The sequence below is a fragment of the Leptosomus discolor genome, chromosome 2 (assembly GCF_034619465.1).
Source record: "Leptosomus discolor isolate bLepDis1 chromosome 2, bLepDis1.hap2, whole genome shotgun sequence".
Taxonomy (NCBI): Eukaryota; Metazoa; Chordata; class Aves; order Leptosomiformes; family Leptosomidae; genus Leptosomus; species Leptosomus discolor.
This window is the reverse complement of record NC_141392.1, coordinates 102814712-102833528: the sequence shown is the minus strand read 5'-3', so window position 1 is coordinate 102833528 and position 18817 is coordinate 102814712. Positions and strand designations below refer to the sequence as shown.

Sequence of the window (18817 nt, the reverse complement as noted above, 5' to 3'; positions counted from 1 at the left end):
AGGCCATCAACCACTTGTTATAGGTAAGGAATTACTACGCTATTGCTGCACTTCCATAGCTGAGTGTTTCCAAAGCAAAACATGCCCCACTGGACCCAGAAAGCGTTGACAGAAATTAACGTTACCATCTATATTCAAGCCACATGTAGAAGGTCAGTCAGTTTTGGTTGCTCAGAGATTGGTCTGGCGTTGAGGCCATCGGCAGCTTATGCCACCAGCTGTGCGTGTGTTATGTTTGTGTGTATAGATATGCACGTACAGGATGGAGAGAGAGAGAGAGAGAGAGAGAGAGATAGGTACGTACCCAACATGCTCAGTAAACAAATTTTAGACCATGTGTCATGAGTGGTATGGTGCTGTTCTTCAGCTGCATTCCCCCAAACTGGTCTCTGACAGCCTCCCACATACAAAATAAGACAAATTCCCACTAGATCTCTAATGTCTCAGGGAAAGCTCACTGAGTACAGACTGCCTTTGTTCAACGCTGAGGCCAGGAAATTCCATGCTGTTGTGTATTTTCCTACCTCTCTCTTCGCTACAAACTCATGTTCTCGAAAAGGTTCTTGGGTTCTGTGTGGATTCTGCAAAGATCTGCTCTTGATCTATTTACCTTCAATTTTCAGTCCTCCCAGGCCCTTTAAACACCTGGACTTCCTTTATACTGGTAAATGGTAAGGTACAGGGAATAATAGTACCAGAACAAAAACATAAAAATCCCACAAAGGGAAAAAGAAACATTTTCTCTCGATTCTCACAAAGGTACCTTTTAAAAAGGGTGGTCTACAAAAGGGTAAACCAAGGTGAGAGTTCCTTTGCTTCAGTTGACTGGGGGCCTCTGCTACCTGCCTCAAAGGAGACAAGTTTTCAAAGGATTCATTGGCACAGCTTCTCTACTTTTTTTTGTTGGAATTCCTGACAAAGTCTGATCACGTGAGATTTTGTGGCACTCAGTGCTCTGGGTTGGCAGGTTGTAACTTGATAAATTCACAGAAAACACAAACTCATATTGTATCTACGCTTCTCTGTTTTACGTCCATCCGTTTCCATCCAAAGAAAACTCTTGGGCTATCCCCCAAGACATGCCTGCACCACAAAGCAAACAAAAAAAACCAAACACGGCACCAAGTGACATGCGGACCAATGGGTCAGCTGCTTAACACGAACTTGTGCTATGGTGGTAAGGAAATAGCAACCAAATGTCTGCTACTGTAATGCTCTTTCCCTGTTTCACAACTTTAGTTTGTAACCAAAAAAAGTATTGTAATTTGCAGAGGATTTGAAAAAAAACCCCAAGAATAATTAAAAAATCATATATCATTTTGTGTGGAAAAAACAAAACAAAACAAAACAAAAACAAAAAAAAAACCAAAAAACCCCACAAAACAAAATTGATCATATTATCAAAGAGGAAGTTGTGGGACTACTTGGTAACAGTTTGTAAGCACTTATTGGGAACCGGAGTCTGATAATAGCTTCTCAGTCTTGTAGACAAGGACAGAAAAGCACGTTATGGCTGGTACCTGAAGTTAGCCATATGCAAGATTGGAAATAAGATGGGACAATAAGGATGATTAACCATTGGAACAGATTACAAAAGACTTTGAAGGACTGGAGAATGCTAAATCAGGGATAGATGTAACTTTTTTCTGAAGAATATGCTCTTCTTCAGGTGGGGAAATTTTACGGTTTATTTTACAGAGGTCACAGCTGATAATTAGAATGGAAATGTCTTGGTTTTAATTATCAATTTCATATTTGTTGCCTGAATTTATCAGATCATAATATCTTAACAAAAGTGTACATCAGTTCTGCACCAGCACCACATAAAGACTACAGGTGGTTTGGTTTATTAATAAAATCAGTCATAATTCTAATTCTAGACTAATGAGAGGAGAAAACTTGTCCATATTTGTACCAATGGATGTTCTGCTTCATATACCAGGTTCTTGTTAAGAAAACCCCAAAAAAGTGCAAGTAGGCTGTATAAAGACTTCTAAACAATGGAAAAAAATGTTCCTGTTCTATATACTTTAATTTGAACAAAGGGGAAGCTGTTATCAGTCCTGAGAAGTAAAAATTTCTGAAATAAAATATCCAAATTTGGAACAAACATGAGTTGCAAACTCTTTAAAACATTTTTGTGTCAAACAAGTAATCTTTCTTTTCAGTCTTGCAAGAAACATGTTAAAATTATTACATATTTTTGAAAGGATAGATTCTCTTTTGTTGTAAACCTGGTGAGTAGTGCCTAAAATTTGACAATGACTTCAGATTCTCCCAGTATTGGATCATTTAAAATGTGGATAAATCCCAAATATAAATAAAACTTATTAATTCAGCTCTGAAGTTTATGTAGATTTGCAGGGCTTTACTGCTACTTACTGTACACAGAAAAATTAACATTTTTAAGAGCTTCATCTAGTCCAATGGGATTGCAGTGGATTGCTTTCAAACACAGCAGCTGAAGCAAACACGCTACCCAAGTTTTCTATTACCATATTGTTTCCCAGGGGGCAGTGTGTTAATTCTAAATATTTATTTTGAAAACCTGTACATCAGTTTCTAAGAAACCAGGCTTTCTCTTGATATTTGCCCTCTGCAGAAAAGTTGAAACCCTCAGCTTTAGAAACACTCTAAGTAAATAGTGCCAGTCTGGAATCCCACACCTTCAGTGCTAAATACAAGATTTGCTACTTAGAAGGTTCTTTCCACAACAATGAAGACAGAAAAAGAACTTGTAGAATGAAGTCTTCTCATACAGTCAATCTTTAGATCCAGGTTCCACATCCTAAAACTAGAAATCCTGTAGTTACCCCTGGGCTGTATATAATAATTTACACCTGACCTGATTACAACATAAATCGAAGACAGACATACAATGTCAATTTGAAGAAATAAGGCAATGAAGAATTCAGTGTCAACTTTGAAATTTGCTAAAACACTTAATAAAGCCATTCCATCTTTCAACTGTGGTAACAGATTCTGGTTCATATTCTTCATCATACCTCACTTTCTTAGTTTAGCTCGGTATGGTCCTGTATTTTCTCTGCATGGATGTATTTATATGCTGCAAAGCTTTAGCTCTTAATCTGCTTTCTGATGAGACAAGCATCCATTCCTGATTCATCTTTTCATTCTTTTTTTCAATTACCTATCTAGTTTTCAAAGATTCTATTAAACCTGTGAACAGTCTGGCTCCAGTGTTCTAGATTTGGTCTAATGCTGTTTTATGCACACGTCTTCAATAGGCTTAACAAAGTTCTGTTCATTGCAACACTGTACTGAGAACCATGTCATAGGGATTCACACGAATGGCTCAATCATTGTCCTCCTTTGCTATCACTTCTGAGGCTATAAGAACAAGCATTTTTCATACCAGCTGAATTCTTGGCCTTAGTTTTCAATTATTCAGTCTATCATTAAGCTAATTCATGATATAAATACATAGTTGGATTGAAATGAAATTCACTGTATATAAATGTTACAATCCATAAAGCTCTCATTTGGAAGTTAGTCTCCTCTGTCCACTTCATACATGGGCTGCACATGATTTGTAGAGGTTCTTCACTCTTCCTTCCTTTTCTTTCCAGTATTTTTTTCTAAGACCTTTTTCAAGTATTCATCATGCCTTAACAAAAGAGCAATAAATAGGAATATTGGGAATGACATCACAGTAGTAGGTAGTACTCATCCTAACATCTTAGAAGAGATAATATCAAAAGGATAATATCAAAGGACTAGCATCCTTTAAATAGTTCTAAGATATAGGCTGGCCATAAATGTTAAACTACAATTTCAAACTCAGAAATAGCAAATGTTAATGGTGATTTTTAATGCTTTCATCTTTTTTTCTAAAAATTTAATTTTTTAGAAGCTTCCGTAGGAAAACTGCTGTCAGTTATATATGTATATATATATTATTTACCAAAGTGGAATGCTATACTTCACTCTATCAAAAATTACCTTTTTTTTTCAAGGTAGATAAAACAAGAATTATTTTTTTTCCCCCAGAGAGTGAAGATGAGTGAACAAAGAGGTTTGTGGTCTTAAATGTCACATCCAAGAACTGTTTTCAGTCTGTGAAACTGAGTTGCAGCCCTGAGTCTCCTGTAGAAATTGCTAACACCATACGATTTACAGAAGGACGAGTCTTGAGCAATTCCTATGGTACAACTACTAGAATAATATTCAAGTTGCAAAGTGGTGTTTTTTTTAAATAAAAAAATATTGAAATTAATTAATACCTTAAAAAAAATTAATCAATCTGGTTAAACAAGACTGAAACTCATTAAGAAGGGTCCATAAATAATGAAGAAAAAGTAAAATATGTTCTCTGTCTTTAAATGTGCTCCCTTATAATAGTGATGAAACTCATATCATCTTTTTTGTTTATGTTTGTATAATGTTGGAAGATATACTGCTATATTTTTTTTTTTTTTCTCACAGCACAGGAAAGATAAATAGAAACTTTTAAAATATTTATTTTCCAGCCACAGAACATACTCTTTGACGTTGATATTTTAAAGATTTTTTTTCCCCAATAAGGACTAAAGTCTGAATACTAGAAACAGCATCAAAAGGATGTTAATTTGATACAACACTCAGCGCCAAGAGAAAAAAAAAAAAGTATCAGTCTTGAGTACCTGGTATTCTGTTTGCTCAGTTCGAGCTCCCATGGGCTATAATTGTAGTTGGAAGAACTAAAAGAGCTGAATCCAGCTATTTGAGAAAGGAGGACCACAATATTAGCAAGAAGTCAACTAAATCATGTCTGAAGATACTTGTTAGCATGACATAGCAACCCCATGAATAAAGCACATGTAAGACCCACATTTTAAAGTGGTACTCTGTTTTAATCATGAGACATTACTTTCTTTTTCTTTAGTATCCCAGATAATGCACACAACTTCTCATTTCAACTTATATAGCAGCAGTCCTACTGACTAGCGTCTCTTTAAATGCACAACAGTAATCCAATCTCAGAGCACACTGAGAAATAAGAGCATTTGATGGCATAATTAAAAAGCTATGTCAACTTTTATGTACAAGTGGGTCAAACTAAAGCTGGCATTCTTTATTCTTGAGTGCTCAACTTTGTAATATTAATGATATTTTTATGTACACAGAAAGATGACGAATGACACTCCAGTAAATCTGCACATATACTCTGCTAAAAAATATCCTACCTCTGTTTCAGTGTGTATTGTAAACTACACTGCCCTCACGTCAATCAGCTAAAAAAGACAACTGTAGATTATTGTGACAACGTGACTAAATACACAGTTTATAAACCTCATTTGAAGTTACTTAAATTAATCTACAAGCCTTCCTCTATGTTTTTTGGTAATCTGGTTCTACTATTCAAATTCCAAAACAGGGGTGCAAAATTGAATACGTTCTAAAAAAAGTGTGGCTTTTGTTTTGCTATAGAAAATTATATGAAACTGAGCTTTTCTTTCAATGCCTTAGCTATAATTTCCAATACAAAATAAAACCATATGCTTATTCTCCTCCAAACACAGGCAATCATGTATCTCTACATGGGATTTTGTAGAAATCTAAAATTTCAGAAGTCCATTGTCTTAGTCGGATCTTCACATCATATTTTACTATATTTTTTTCTAATCAACAGATTTTAATACTTGGGTCACATCACTCTAAAGAAATAACAATGTCCTAATATAAATCCTTGTTTGTCTGCCTGGAAAACTTGTATCGCTTTTTCTGCCACTTCCATCTGCCTCACTAAAAGTGGGATGCAATTATTTGCCAATCTTATTAGCATACTGAATAGTTTTTCAATTCATATACTTATCAGCTACAAAGCATTCAACGTATAAAAAATAATCATTAGTACTTGTGGTTTTAATTTTGTTTTAGATGTTTTATGTTTGAAATTCATGCTCTTGACTGTGATGCTGCTGCAAGCTTGACTAAACTGTCTAACCAGCAAAATCCTTGTGTTTTCTCTTTACCTACAGCATATTGCCTTCCCTTCTGGTTGTCCTCTCCCTGACCTACTAGTGAGATGGAAAAAACAGAAACAACATCTCAGTCACTGCTACGCATCATATATAAGCTTTCTGTGCTGTAACTATCGCTTTAAAACATCAGAGATATAAAACAGCACAGTATTTTCTAAGTGCAAACCTCTGCAGAAAACTCATTAAGTCCAATCGCTAGCCTACTGTGAAGACACTAAAAAATAGAGTAGCCATCAATAAACACGTTATTTAAATTCAATTTAACATTCTTTTAGAGTCAAAGAAATAATCAATGCATTCTGTGTGCTAACTAAACAGAGATACCAGGGGCCAAGGTATTTATTAACCATAAGAACAGTTCATTGACAGGTTTACTCTGAGCTGATGTAGATTACAGCATTGGTCTCAGCAGAAGAACCATGCAACAAACTAATGGGTAGCTGGCTAAAAAAGCTTGCAGTGGAGGTTCAGGAAGAGTTTTCTGGAGGAGTATGTCCACCTCTGTATATCTTGTTGGGAAAAATAAAAAACAACTAATAACTGTTTTAGTTGTTATGTGCCATGTTTTAGTAGTTTTCAGTACATTCAGGAAAAAAATAAAACAGACTTACATTCACACGATTCTTACATCCTAAAATTCTATTCTTCTTTTAAAAAATAATTATTAATTGCTAAGACCATTTTATTTGCTGTCTAATTTGATGGAAAGTAAGAATGCATTTCACTATGCTAATTCCTAACAAACAGTTTTTCATGTACTTGCGTATTTGAAAACATATGTTAAAAAAATCAAGATGTATTAAAAAAATCCTACTATATCTTTAAGAAAGTGGTGATAGCTAGTATTGTAATTCTAATATATTTTAAATTTCACACAGAAAACCACAGTATGTTAGAAAAGACGAGTCTGGTAAATTACCATCCCTCATCCTCGCTGTTCCTAAGGGGAAAAGAAGCCACTGCTGCTGCCAGTGTAGCTTTGATACACCATGATTGGTTTTCTTTCTGATATTATTCCTAAACTAGGTACCAGTGACAAAACTAGAACTTGGCTTAAGCTCCAGGGCATAACTGGTTTTCTGTTTTCCAGGCTGACCTAATAACTTTTCCTATATATATGCACACACATGTTCTCAGCAAAATGTTCTTCATTAATCATTTGCCTTATACAGTAACACAGACCTCCACAGATATATACATTAGTCAACTCCTGAATAGCAGACTACTTTTTTTTTTTTTTTTTTGTGGAAAAATCAGTGAGTAGATGCATTTTTTCAGAACTACTGTGATTATTGCACACAACTCTAGAATCACTAGTAGGGCTATATGGCAAAAGCAGTGGGAAAAAATTTAATCTAAAGTTCCAAAAATCAAAATATCTGTAGGTTTTGTCTTACTAGGAAGCTACACTTGAGGCTGACCACAAAGCCTCTGTCAACACAAGAAACATAGTGATCCATAAATATCTCTAAGAAAAGCTTCTAGCACTACGTGAACACACTGGTATGAGCTGTTCTATCATTAGGATATATTTTCTTGAATCTAATGTCAAGGATTTTGTGAGAAAACGAGACTAACGGTATAAATGTTCTAGAACAATGCAACAGACCTAGTAGAAGGGTATTTTAGGAGCACACTGAATCCCCAGGGTCAGACAGTCTGTTTAGAAAGATAGTAATGTTAGTGGCAGTTTAAGCAAACCAAGCTGTCTGTTAATGTATTTAAACCTCGTTCACATACTTAATTTTAAAAATCTAGTGTTTTTCATGTTATTTCAAACGTGGTGGAAAATTATACTGTAGGTCACAGTGCTTCCTTAAGTGAGTTCTCTCACTCTTATGTTCCTGTCAGTTTGTGATGTGGTATGAATTAAGCCTTTATACCTCTTCAGCACAGTAGGCTGTAAATTAATAGGTGCAAAGAAAGCAATAGTGTTCTGTGAATTAAGCATCAATTTACTGCTTCTGTACTTCTCACTTCGTACACCATTCATGCGCTGGTGTTAACAGCTAAGTGGTCTCTGTGTCTTTACAGCTAACACAGGCAAGAGATTATATTAGTTTAGGCACAACTACTAGCATGAAGCACATTTACTATTCTATTTATTTTAGGGTCAAAATCCTAGCAAAAGCTTCCACATGCTTTTATGCATACAGTTACTACTATATACTATTTAACATGAAGATACTACAAAAAATAAGCATGCATTTCAGATATGCTTTCTTTAAATACAAGCCTAAGAACTTTTGCAAGATTTTTATGTGGGATATTTCCATAAAGAAAACATATTTATTAACTGAGCCTTAAATATATTTGCCTTTGCATCAGGACTCTACCAACTTTTTTTTTCTTAAATTAGATTATTTCCCTCACCTCCATCTCTGAACACAAGACTACCACATAATCCGAAGGAAAGCTGTAGTCCAAAAGTAAGAATGGGAAAATGTTGCTGCATTTCTACCTGAAGCTCTTAGAACAACTGCATACATATTTCAGCACATGCCATCATTATATAGGCCAGTATCTGGGTAAAGACCACAGGATACTGATACAGCTACCACATATTTAGCTGGAAAGAAGAGGGCAGGCCAGGCTTCAGTGCTGTCGCTACCACGTATTTAGCAGGAAAGAAGAGGGCAGGCCAGGCTTCAGTGCTGTCCTGCACAGCAAAGGTAAATATACCAAAACAGTTCTGGTTTGGGGGATGATGAAAAGAGAGGGGATATCTTTGCAGGATCAAAGAGACATTACTGACAGTGATAGTCCTGTGGGCTTTGAATGTTTTCATTTGCTCTATGCCAGTGGGAGAGCTGACTCAAGGCCCATTTGAGATATCACTCAGCGCAGGCTCTTCTGACCTAGAGCAGCAAATTCCCCCATCGCTACTCTGAAGTTCAAATTTCCCAGCCCCTCCAACCCAGCCTGAAGCCATTTCTGAAACCTTACCAAGTCTTTAAAATCTGTCATACTATCCCCCAACATACTCAAACAAAATTCTTCTCATGTTAGATTCATTCTTGACTCCCAACTTCCCAAGTCAAAGTCCTTATTACCGCCATCATCCCCTTTCTGCCAGTGCAACGCCAGCAACTCAGGAGACCACATGCAAATTCAGATGCCACATTTCAGCTCATTTTTGAAACCACTACTTTCGCTTTTTGTCCCTTTCTTCATTACAGTCATTTTAGCAATTAGAATCTGAAGGTGCCTCATTGCGACCAGTAGAGCCCATCTCATCACATAACATATACTATATTATTTAACATACACTTAAATAATAATAATAATAAAATTCACGCACTTTCTCCCACATCAAAAAAATGAAAGAAAAAAAAAAAAGAGAATAAGAATGGTGCATTTAGGATGCTGAAAGGAAAAGGATGACAGCATTCAGGATAGGGGAAAGAAATATAACCCTATTCTACAACAACAATTTATTTGCAGCTTTGCTTTCATATCAGCAGTTTCATCTTTTCGTCTGTAGAAATGTAAGGGAGAGGGACTGTTCACTACCTCTCCCATCTACGTCGTTTTTTTTCTTTCTATGGACTCCAAGGGTACTGAGTAGTGTTCATTGTATTTTCCCATATCTACTAACGATTTACTTACAAGTGTAGATAATTAATTTTTTCAGGCAGGCATTTGAATGTCTGCAGAAAATCCATTTTAGAACATGATGATTTTGATAAATATAGCAACGTACAAGATACATCACCGATGAGATCAGCTTATTAATACTTATTATGGGAAAACTGTAGGAGTGAAGAAGCTGTTTATCTGCATATGTTTGGGTATAGCAACTGCTATGCCAAAGAACTGGATATAGAAACTGAATTAAAACATGCTAATTCCCACTCAGGGAATTTTTAAAGACTCTGGAAAGCAATACTTTAAGAACTAGAATATATCAGTTGCCTGTATGACATATTTAGTATACATATTTGGCATCCTATGCAAAACACTGTGCCTATTTTCTTTCCAAATTCCCTAATCTGTGAGTGGGATAATCCTTTCTGGGACTACGCCTAACAACTCTGAGACCAGTGAGACATTCACTCCAAGATTACAGAACTCCACAGGTACTCAAGTTCAGCATGTTGTTTACAAAGCTTTTATACACCATTTTGACTATTACTATACCAGGTGGTTGACTTTTTTTTTTTTTTAAGGGCTTGGGGGGGTATGTTCTTCAAGGCTTAATCTCCTAGAAACCGAGGGAAACAGGACAAGATCAAGTACAATCTGTCAATGCTTGTTTGAGACAAGTTTTACTAGATTTTAAGCTTAAACAATTGAACATGGCAACAAATGCTGAGGGAGGATGCAGAAACAGGACATGTTGGGGGGAGGGGAAAGGAAGGGAGCAGTGAGAGAAAGGGTGTTGCCAACAGAAGATGGCTAGAAGAAACCAGAGAAGCAAGCATCAGCACCAAAGGCAGCAACTGACAGGACTCAGAAGCCGGGGAAAAGATGTATTCCACTGAGTCTTTTAAAGAGACATAGCATTTGCCATATTACTTATTTTAGGGATTCTTCTATCACTTATGCAGTTTGCAATATATGAATGCCTACTGATGACGTGTGCTGAGCAAGAGTCTGAACAAATGGGGTAGGGAAGAAATCAGTTATCAAAAACATACTTCATGAACAGTACTTTAATTCCAATCAGGAAGATAAACATATTATTAGATATACACAATATCTAATATTCTGTCATGATCAGTGTATTTTTCAGTCTCATAAGGCTCTTCATATAGACACACATACTACCTTTCTCACTTACTTTAAAAGTATCTTAGTCCTTCCAACGTATCTTGGGTGTTTGGAACTGTATAACGTTCTACGGTAAGTCAATGTAAATGTTTTGGTGTTGCTATTTGATAGACAGTGTTCAAATACCAAACAGCACAAATGCTGATTTTGAAATGTGATACACTACGGGATTTTTACACAGTAACTGGAAACTTTGCAACATGAAAGTCAATAGAAAGAATTTGAGGGTAACCATGCAACTTCTTTCCCCCCCCCCCCCAAAATGAAATGTGGTTCATGGAAGGTCAGATGGACAGGTTATCAAGTAGAGAAGCTTATACTTATAGGACTCAGTTTCCTGACCAAAACAGGTAAAAGGAAAACGCAGTTAAAAAACAGAGAAAGGTAGAAGCTTCCAAAAACTAGTAAACAGCAAGAGAGCCCTTTTACGAGCATCTCCAATACAAACACCCGGCTTTTCAGTTTCACTGGTGACAAAAAGGGATGACTGTCAGAAAGTCTCTAAAGAGGCTAAAATAACTAATTACAAATAAATTAACAAAAAACTAATAGAGCTTTCAAATGAAAAAGTTGGAATCTAAGTGCCTTCCTCTCCTGGCATGGCCATGGCACATCCTTTCTCATCTGACCAAGAAGGAAAATAAAATAGAACCTTATATTGCCAAGGGTAAGTCATGAGCCCTTTTCTGGTGTATAACAACAACTTTATTGAAGCTGCATGCACAGGCAATGCATCTTTTTACAGTTAACCAATAGATGGTGCTCTTTAGCTGCGTAATTAACTAATTCTGAGCTAAATATTCAGCTCATATACATGGATCTACTGCCATTAGGTGTCTATCAAAAAGGTAGTTCGGACCACATCATAATCTCATGCATTATGTTGCTACAGACCTCTCACAATGAGGCTGCTAAGAGTAAGAGAGATCTCTATAAACAGGACAGAAACATGCAGATCAAAATATAATCACAGAATCATAGTTTGGGCTGGAAGGGACCTTTAAAGATCATCTGTTCCAACCCCCCTGCAATGAGCTTGGACATATTCAACTAGATCACACTACTGTTTTGAATTATATCTAAGTTCTTGGACTGGTGTATTTATCGAAGAAGTATTATGACCCAGCTGTTACAAGAGTTATTCATTAACAGAGAAATAAGAAGTAAGTTTCAGATGGCTCCAGATACTCAAGTCAAACTGTATGCCAAGATTATAGTAATTCATTATTGCTGCTTCCAAATCACTCTCATATCCACATACAGTTTTATGGCCTTTCACTAGGATATTGAGGTGATTTGTAAGGAAGTGAGAATAATCTTAAAGGTATTTTTAAATAGTACTAGGAAATTAATTTGGACTAAAAAGTATGAAATGTAGTTCATTCTCTTGTATTAGTAAATACTGACGAAAATTTGAAGGATAATCATTTTGGGTGTAAATGGAAGCAGAGTCAGATAACATTAGTATTGTAAGGTAAAAAGAGGAAAAAAAAAATAGAACAAATTAAGTTCAATATTAAGATTCCAAGTTAAAAAATAATAATTGTAGAACTATTCTTAGCATCATAATCACCTTTCATGCATACTGTAATAGTCTAAGGTAAGTTTTCTTGCAAAATTATAGCAAAGTCATCAAAAAGCCTGAGTCAGGCCTATCTACACTCATTTGAATTGCCCAGTTTTATCTAACCTGCCAATAATAAAATACTCAATCTAAATTAAAAACAAACAAATAAAACAAAACAAAACAAAACAACCAAACCAAACCAAAACCCAAAAGCCAAACCGCCTCAATATCAAGGAAGAGTCTTGTGGAAGACTCATTAAGATATTTTAAAGGGATGCTTTGCCCAAGTGATATATTCTTGGTTTTACTTAAAAACCACGGTATGTTAGTCTGGACTTTTAAGATACTTCTTACCACTAGATCTAGATCTAACTTTGACTTAAGTACTATACAACTTAAGCTTAAGTCTAAAGGGACATGTTTGTGAGTATTTAAAACCATTATATTTAATATTTAGAAATTATGCAAAAAAAATTTCTTTTTTTTAGTTCCAATAATTAACAACAGAGGAGCCCTTCAGACCCGAAAAATCCAGCCATTTGGTGGACACGGAGACAGACTCCAGATGTAGCAAAGAAGCAGTCTTTCTGTTATGCTCCCAGAAGTACTGTTCTTGGCACTGTGAGCAAAAGCTTACCAACTCAAGACAAACATGTTTTACATCTAAAACTCCTTTATGTAACAGCAAATTAAGCAAATTATTCAAATTCAAAAATGTTTCTTTTATCTACAGTCTAATAATACTTTTACTTCTTCCAGAGATTAAAAAGTCTGTTGCTTCGCATTCATTTTGCAAACACTGATGTTCATCCTTTCAAGCCTGTTGACACACATATTGATTCAAAGCAGAATTAAAAATGTGGTCATCTATATGTGCACATGCATTCAAGATCCAGAGCTGTATAATTGTTCTTTAATTAGGGAAAAAAAAAAAAAAACAAACTTGAATCGCTTTGGACACTCTAATTGTATCACGGACATAAAATAAATAGTAAGGTAATGTCACTTGAATCTTTTATAAACTAATTCCGTTAGGATGGAATGTATGAATGATTTTCAAATAATCTTTTAAGAATAACAAAAGGTAAACAAACCTCTTCTTCCTTTTCAATGGCTTGGAAAACAATCAGCTACATAACATGGAAATTAATCAAACCTATTAAAGAAGGTGTAGAAATATGAGGCATATAAAATAAGTAATATAATGTAATTGATATTACTATTATATAATTAATATAAGGAATATAATACAGTCAAGATAATTACTATAACATAATGTTCTCTCGTACACATATTTTATGGACATGTCAGATTATTCCATCGGCATTTAGATTCTACTTATTCTAGCATTTCCATTGCTTTACTTAAAAAAAATTGATCCACTTTTTGCTGTAATCACACTGGAACTGCTTCTAACCTTGTTGATATGTCTGGAGAGGGTAATCCAGACCTATTGCACCATACACTAAAATCACTAAAGAATCATCAGTCTGAAATTATTTTCTCTATTCTCTCTCTCTTTCTAGCTTTTGATGTGCTCATGTATTCATCTTCCTATGCTCTTCACTATGAAAATATTTGGCTTCTTTTACAGCAAATATTCCTTTAAGCGAAAAACCAAACATAGTTACCAGACTGTGCTAATGGAATATGTGTCTTCTAACACAGAATTACTGTATAAATTTGTTGACATGATGCCAGATACAATAAAAGGGAGCAATTAAAAAAAAAAAAAGTCACATTTTAAGATGATACACCTCTAGACCATTAGTTTTAAGTACGGAACAACTTCACATTTAAACACACAGCTGATTTTAGCAGATTACAGCATGCGCTACATTTAGCATGGCTCTAATGTCGCTATGGTAACTGTTCTGTCTTAAATATAGCTGAATGTGTAGCTTCGTTCCAAATTATCCAATAATCCTTTAAACATTTCTTGTAAAACTTCCCACAGTTTATCCAAACTTCTACCAGTGTTCCTAAGAACATATAATAAATCCTTAGCTTTTAGAGATCAGAGTTTAGCATTATAAAAAATTATATCTCCAACACAAAAAAAAAAGCGTCAGGGAAAATGAGAAAAATGTTGAGATTTTATTCTAGAAGAAATAGGATTCTGATGATATCTCTGATTTCCAGTGTAATGCTGATCAATACCATATGAAATCATTGCAGTACATATTTCCATTGCTTTCTGCTCATATTCCTCTACATCATCTATTATCAGAAATTTTCTATGAACAGATATGTATATGTGACTGCCTGTAAATGTAAAGTTATTCCTATATTTGCATATTGAAGTTCAGTAACAGATTAATTTCTTGCAACAAAGTTGCAAATACGTTCTTGGTGCCTACTAGAGCCTCATACACAAAACTAAATGCAGAGTTTTTTACGTTCTGTGGCAAGAATCCATTAGTTCTTCCCCTTCAAGACTTCAGCTTCCAGTCCTTAGAACCTCTAATAAGAAAACATTGGCATTGATGACTGTCATGCGTGTCTGTGTATGAGAGGCAAACAGGATAATCACATGTTCTATTTCAGACAGTCAGACATAAGCACTTAATTTGATACAAAGCTGCTTCACTGACTGCTATTACACAACTTTTGGTCATGTGGAAGTGTTATAATCTTGTGATATAGATCCAGAAGTTTTTACACAACGGCCAAGCATGGTCGCCACACATTTTTATTTGACAGAGTTTTTCAACAGATTAGAAACTTCACATTTATTAACATATTGCACTGCCTAGTCTGTCATGATGTTAAAATAATAGTGCGATTGCTTCAGATCTCCAGAAAGGCATTCTGAAAAGAATAACCATCAGTCATCTCTGAGCAGCAGATCTGTATTTTTTTGTAGGCTACATTTCATAGCAATAGCACATGTCAACCACAAGACGTTCGCAGAGATGAAAACAATGGAAAACCTGTATATGTAGCATGAAGAGGAATCCTAACACAAACTCTTCTGCAATTTAATCCATTCCCATAGACAGAACTATCATCTTTTACTTCGTACCAAGAACACAGATTTAGTATTATAATTACTAAGCCCTAATATTGATAAGCAAGTAGTTTTAACATCAGCCACTATAAGATAATAATATATGCATACATGAGTCCATATAGTAAGACTGAATTATAGCCTGTTTAGAATAAGATGGCATCTATTTGCTTTCTCTATATTCCTGTGTTACTGTGAGGCTGAATTTTGCTCACTACTTTCATTGTTGAATACAGTATCATGATAAGCCCTTCAAGACACAACACCAGAAAATGCTCTCATACCAAGTTCAAATATGTAACATGAATAAATACTCACTGATAAGACACCTTACAAATATAACTCTCAAAGATGGAGGAAAATAAGAGGAGGGAACAAGATTTGGAAACAAGCAGAAGCAAACCATTGTATTTTTTTTCAGTTCTGGAGGGTGAAAGGGATCAAAGGAAAATGTATTAAAAAAGGGTCATTACTAACAGGTAGAAAATATCTTAAATATCTTAAATATTCTTTAATATCTTTACTCAGCAAAAAAGATTAAAAAAAAAAAGAAGCTGAGATCTTTACAAGATCTGTGACTTACCATATTGATGGTGCTTCTGTTCCACTGATCTCTAAGAAGTCATATCCTTCCTCTAACTGGAAGTCAGTAAATACCAAAGCAATGGTATCTCCTGGTTCAGCCAATATGGTCCAGGTGCAATCAGCATTATTTTCATACTCAGAAGGGAAGTGAGGACTTGAAATAGTTCCACTTGTCCCACGTAGTGTCCCTCCACAAGCTCCTTCAGCTGAAGAACAGAGTATCAATTACTAGTGGAGCTGCACTTTAAACAAGCGAAGCATTAACCTTGTTTCTGCCATATTAAACCAAATGCTTCTCTTCTGTGCATAGAGTAACCACAAGTATACACGTACCGAGAAATAAAACTCTGTCCAGGTGAACAGAATAGAACACTTTCTGGCCTTTAAGCTGCAGAGACTTTTGGTTTGGGGTTTTTGAATTTCTTTCCTTGTTGGTGACATTTTGGTGCCAGGCCAAACAAGGATATGGTTAGCAGAAACACCTAGTAGGAGCTGATGTGGAGAGGCTGCACTTAGGCTTTGTCAATGTGTCCACAGAAGTAGCTTAGGAATGAACTGGGCAGAGAATCACAGAAATACAGTCAGTGTCTCTGTGATATAAATCTAAAAATATTGAACATTTCCTTTCTAAAGATCTCTCTCATTTCCTATAAATAAATAAAAAACTGCAGAAAAAATATTCTAGTAGATTTAAATACTGTCCTAAACTAGGAAGCATTAATAAAATCATACAAGCCATTCTCAAGGTTTTTGTTCTGAATCAGGATGTTTACAGATGGCAAATAAATTCAGAAGGTTTAGTTGCCAGATGGACCTTCCAAAGTTCATGCATCATCAGTTAATAACATGTATTTTTTAGTGTTTATTAACCAAATTACAAAAAATACAGAGCAAAGGAATTTCCTGTTAAGCCTGGAGTGTTGTTTAATATATTGTCAAAGGATTTACCAGATTTCTTGTACTCTTCCTTGCCCTGTAAGATTTTACTGAAAGCTTTAAGGATATGCTAATTATTAGTGGCACATCTATTAGTACAGGTATTAAAACATATAATTAAAAAAAAAGTCATCCATACACTTCACTGGCATAAAAAATTTAAAATTCATCAAGTGGCTTTCGGTGTGTTGTAATGTGGCTATGAAAACCACAGCAACAGTAATTAAAAATATTTCTGGATAGGTGAATGATCAGAAGAGATGCATTTAATTTTTATCCATTTTTCATCTTTATTTACTGCTATTATCATTAGGTATTATTTGCACACTATAAGTGTACGTGGAGATTCAAAAACAAATAGCTTGGCAAGGTACATGACACAAGGAACTTACAGTTTAATTAGGATAATTATGGACTAGTTAATTAAGACAACAGAGAGGGGAAGGAGTAGAGCTGCTCTTCTCAATTACAGTTGAAAGCCTGTCAGTGAAAGAGAGTTTTAAAAGAAGATTTGAAGGAAAAGGGATTCATTTGAACCAAAGGAAGAAGAATAGTATGACTGGACACTAAAAAAGGAGACTATTAGAAAAGGAAAAATAGCTAATAATAGACTGAAATAAAAGGAAGAACTGGGAGATGGGCAGAAACAGAATAATTTCTTTAACAGTTAAGTATTGTACGGACTGTTGACTAAAAAAATGAGTGAAAGCTGCTGAAAAGCTTTGAACAGGTAGTTATCTTTTCTATATGCAAAGTAAGTTTTGACATAAAGAAACGTAACATAACATTGTCTATCAAAGCCTTATTGAGTTTCATAATTTTTTGGCACACAGATTTCTCAGACGAGGGCAGGTCTTTTCGTTAAATTTCATATATTACTTTCTGGACCCTGATATTTATATGTTCTTCTTTTTTAAATGAAAGAGATTTGGGGGTGAAATAGATCTATACTCCTAAAAGATTTATATTTTCTGGTGAAATCAGGACATTTCTGTGATTCTTCCCTCAATTCCTGGCTTTTCATACAGGGCACATTTAAAGGGCCATTGTGTCTCTGAGGTATGAAAAGGGAAAGGAAGTGAAAATTAAAGAACTCATGGAAGAAGCCAAGGATCAGAGTCTAAATTCCTGGTGTATAATTCATGCAAAGATTACAACAATTAAAAATTATTGTAAAACGATAATAAATCAGAAAGGAGAATCAAGATTTGTTATCCAATAATATCTAGAATGACTTTTTTTTTCTTTTTTTTTTTTTTTAAACCATAGCTTTCAAGCACTTCAGATCATCATCTACCCAGCAAAGAAAAACAAATTAACTCAATACATCCTGTGCCAATACTTCAGTACGGAAACTAAAGTTTAATTATTGATTTCCACTACAGTCATCATCAGTATCAGAGTTTGAATGAACCATCAAAACCCCAAACCTTATGATTTCCACCCTCTCTTTTTTTCAGGCTTTCTACTTGTTCATATTTTGTCATTAAAGTGGAGGATTTTTTGTTGTTTTATTAAAGAATCAAAATGTAACAGTATAAGTTCCAGTTAATAATGCATACAGGTTCTACCTGCATTCTTGAAAGCCAGCAAGCAGGCTTTTCCCACCCAGGTTAACCAGCAAGATGTGCAAAATCTTAAGTCACCCATAACCCTTTGGTACTAGTCACTGGCTGATAACTTTTGTTACAACAACATTCTCAGCCACACCATCTCCCACTGTGTTTATATTGATATTAAGTAACATGCTAGCGGTAATTACAATGCTACTCAGTGTTTCTGCTGCAGAGCCCTTGAATAAGCTTTGAGCTCTAAAGCTCTGAATTTTACAGCTCACAAGGAAGGCTTATGTAGTTGATTATTTCTGGCAGTCACATGCAAAAATCTAAATTTATACGCTGTGCATTACCAATGAAAGCCAAAGGAACTCAGACTACTACACATATCTGCCCAGAGGGATGC

The 18817-nt window shown here is 35.1% G+C and overlaps 1 protein-coding gene across 1 annotated transcript in view; it reads right to left on the bottom strand.

The window, feature by feature from the left end:
• The window catches only part of CSMD1 (CUB and Sushi multiple domains 1), a 1224748-nt gene that overhangs the window by 617082 nt on the left and 588849 nt on the right, over window positions 1-18817 (bottom strand). The window contains exon 5 of the mRNA XM_086461528.1: window positions 15918-16125. Within this exon, the coding sequence (XP_086317654.1) occupies window positions 15918-16125 (208 nt within the window). The remainder of the gene's footprint in view (window positions 1-15917; window positions 16126-18817) is intronic.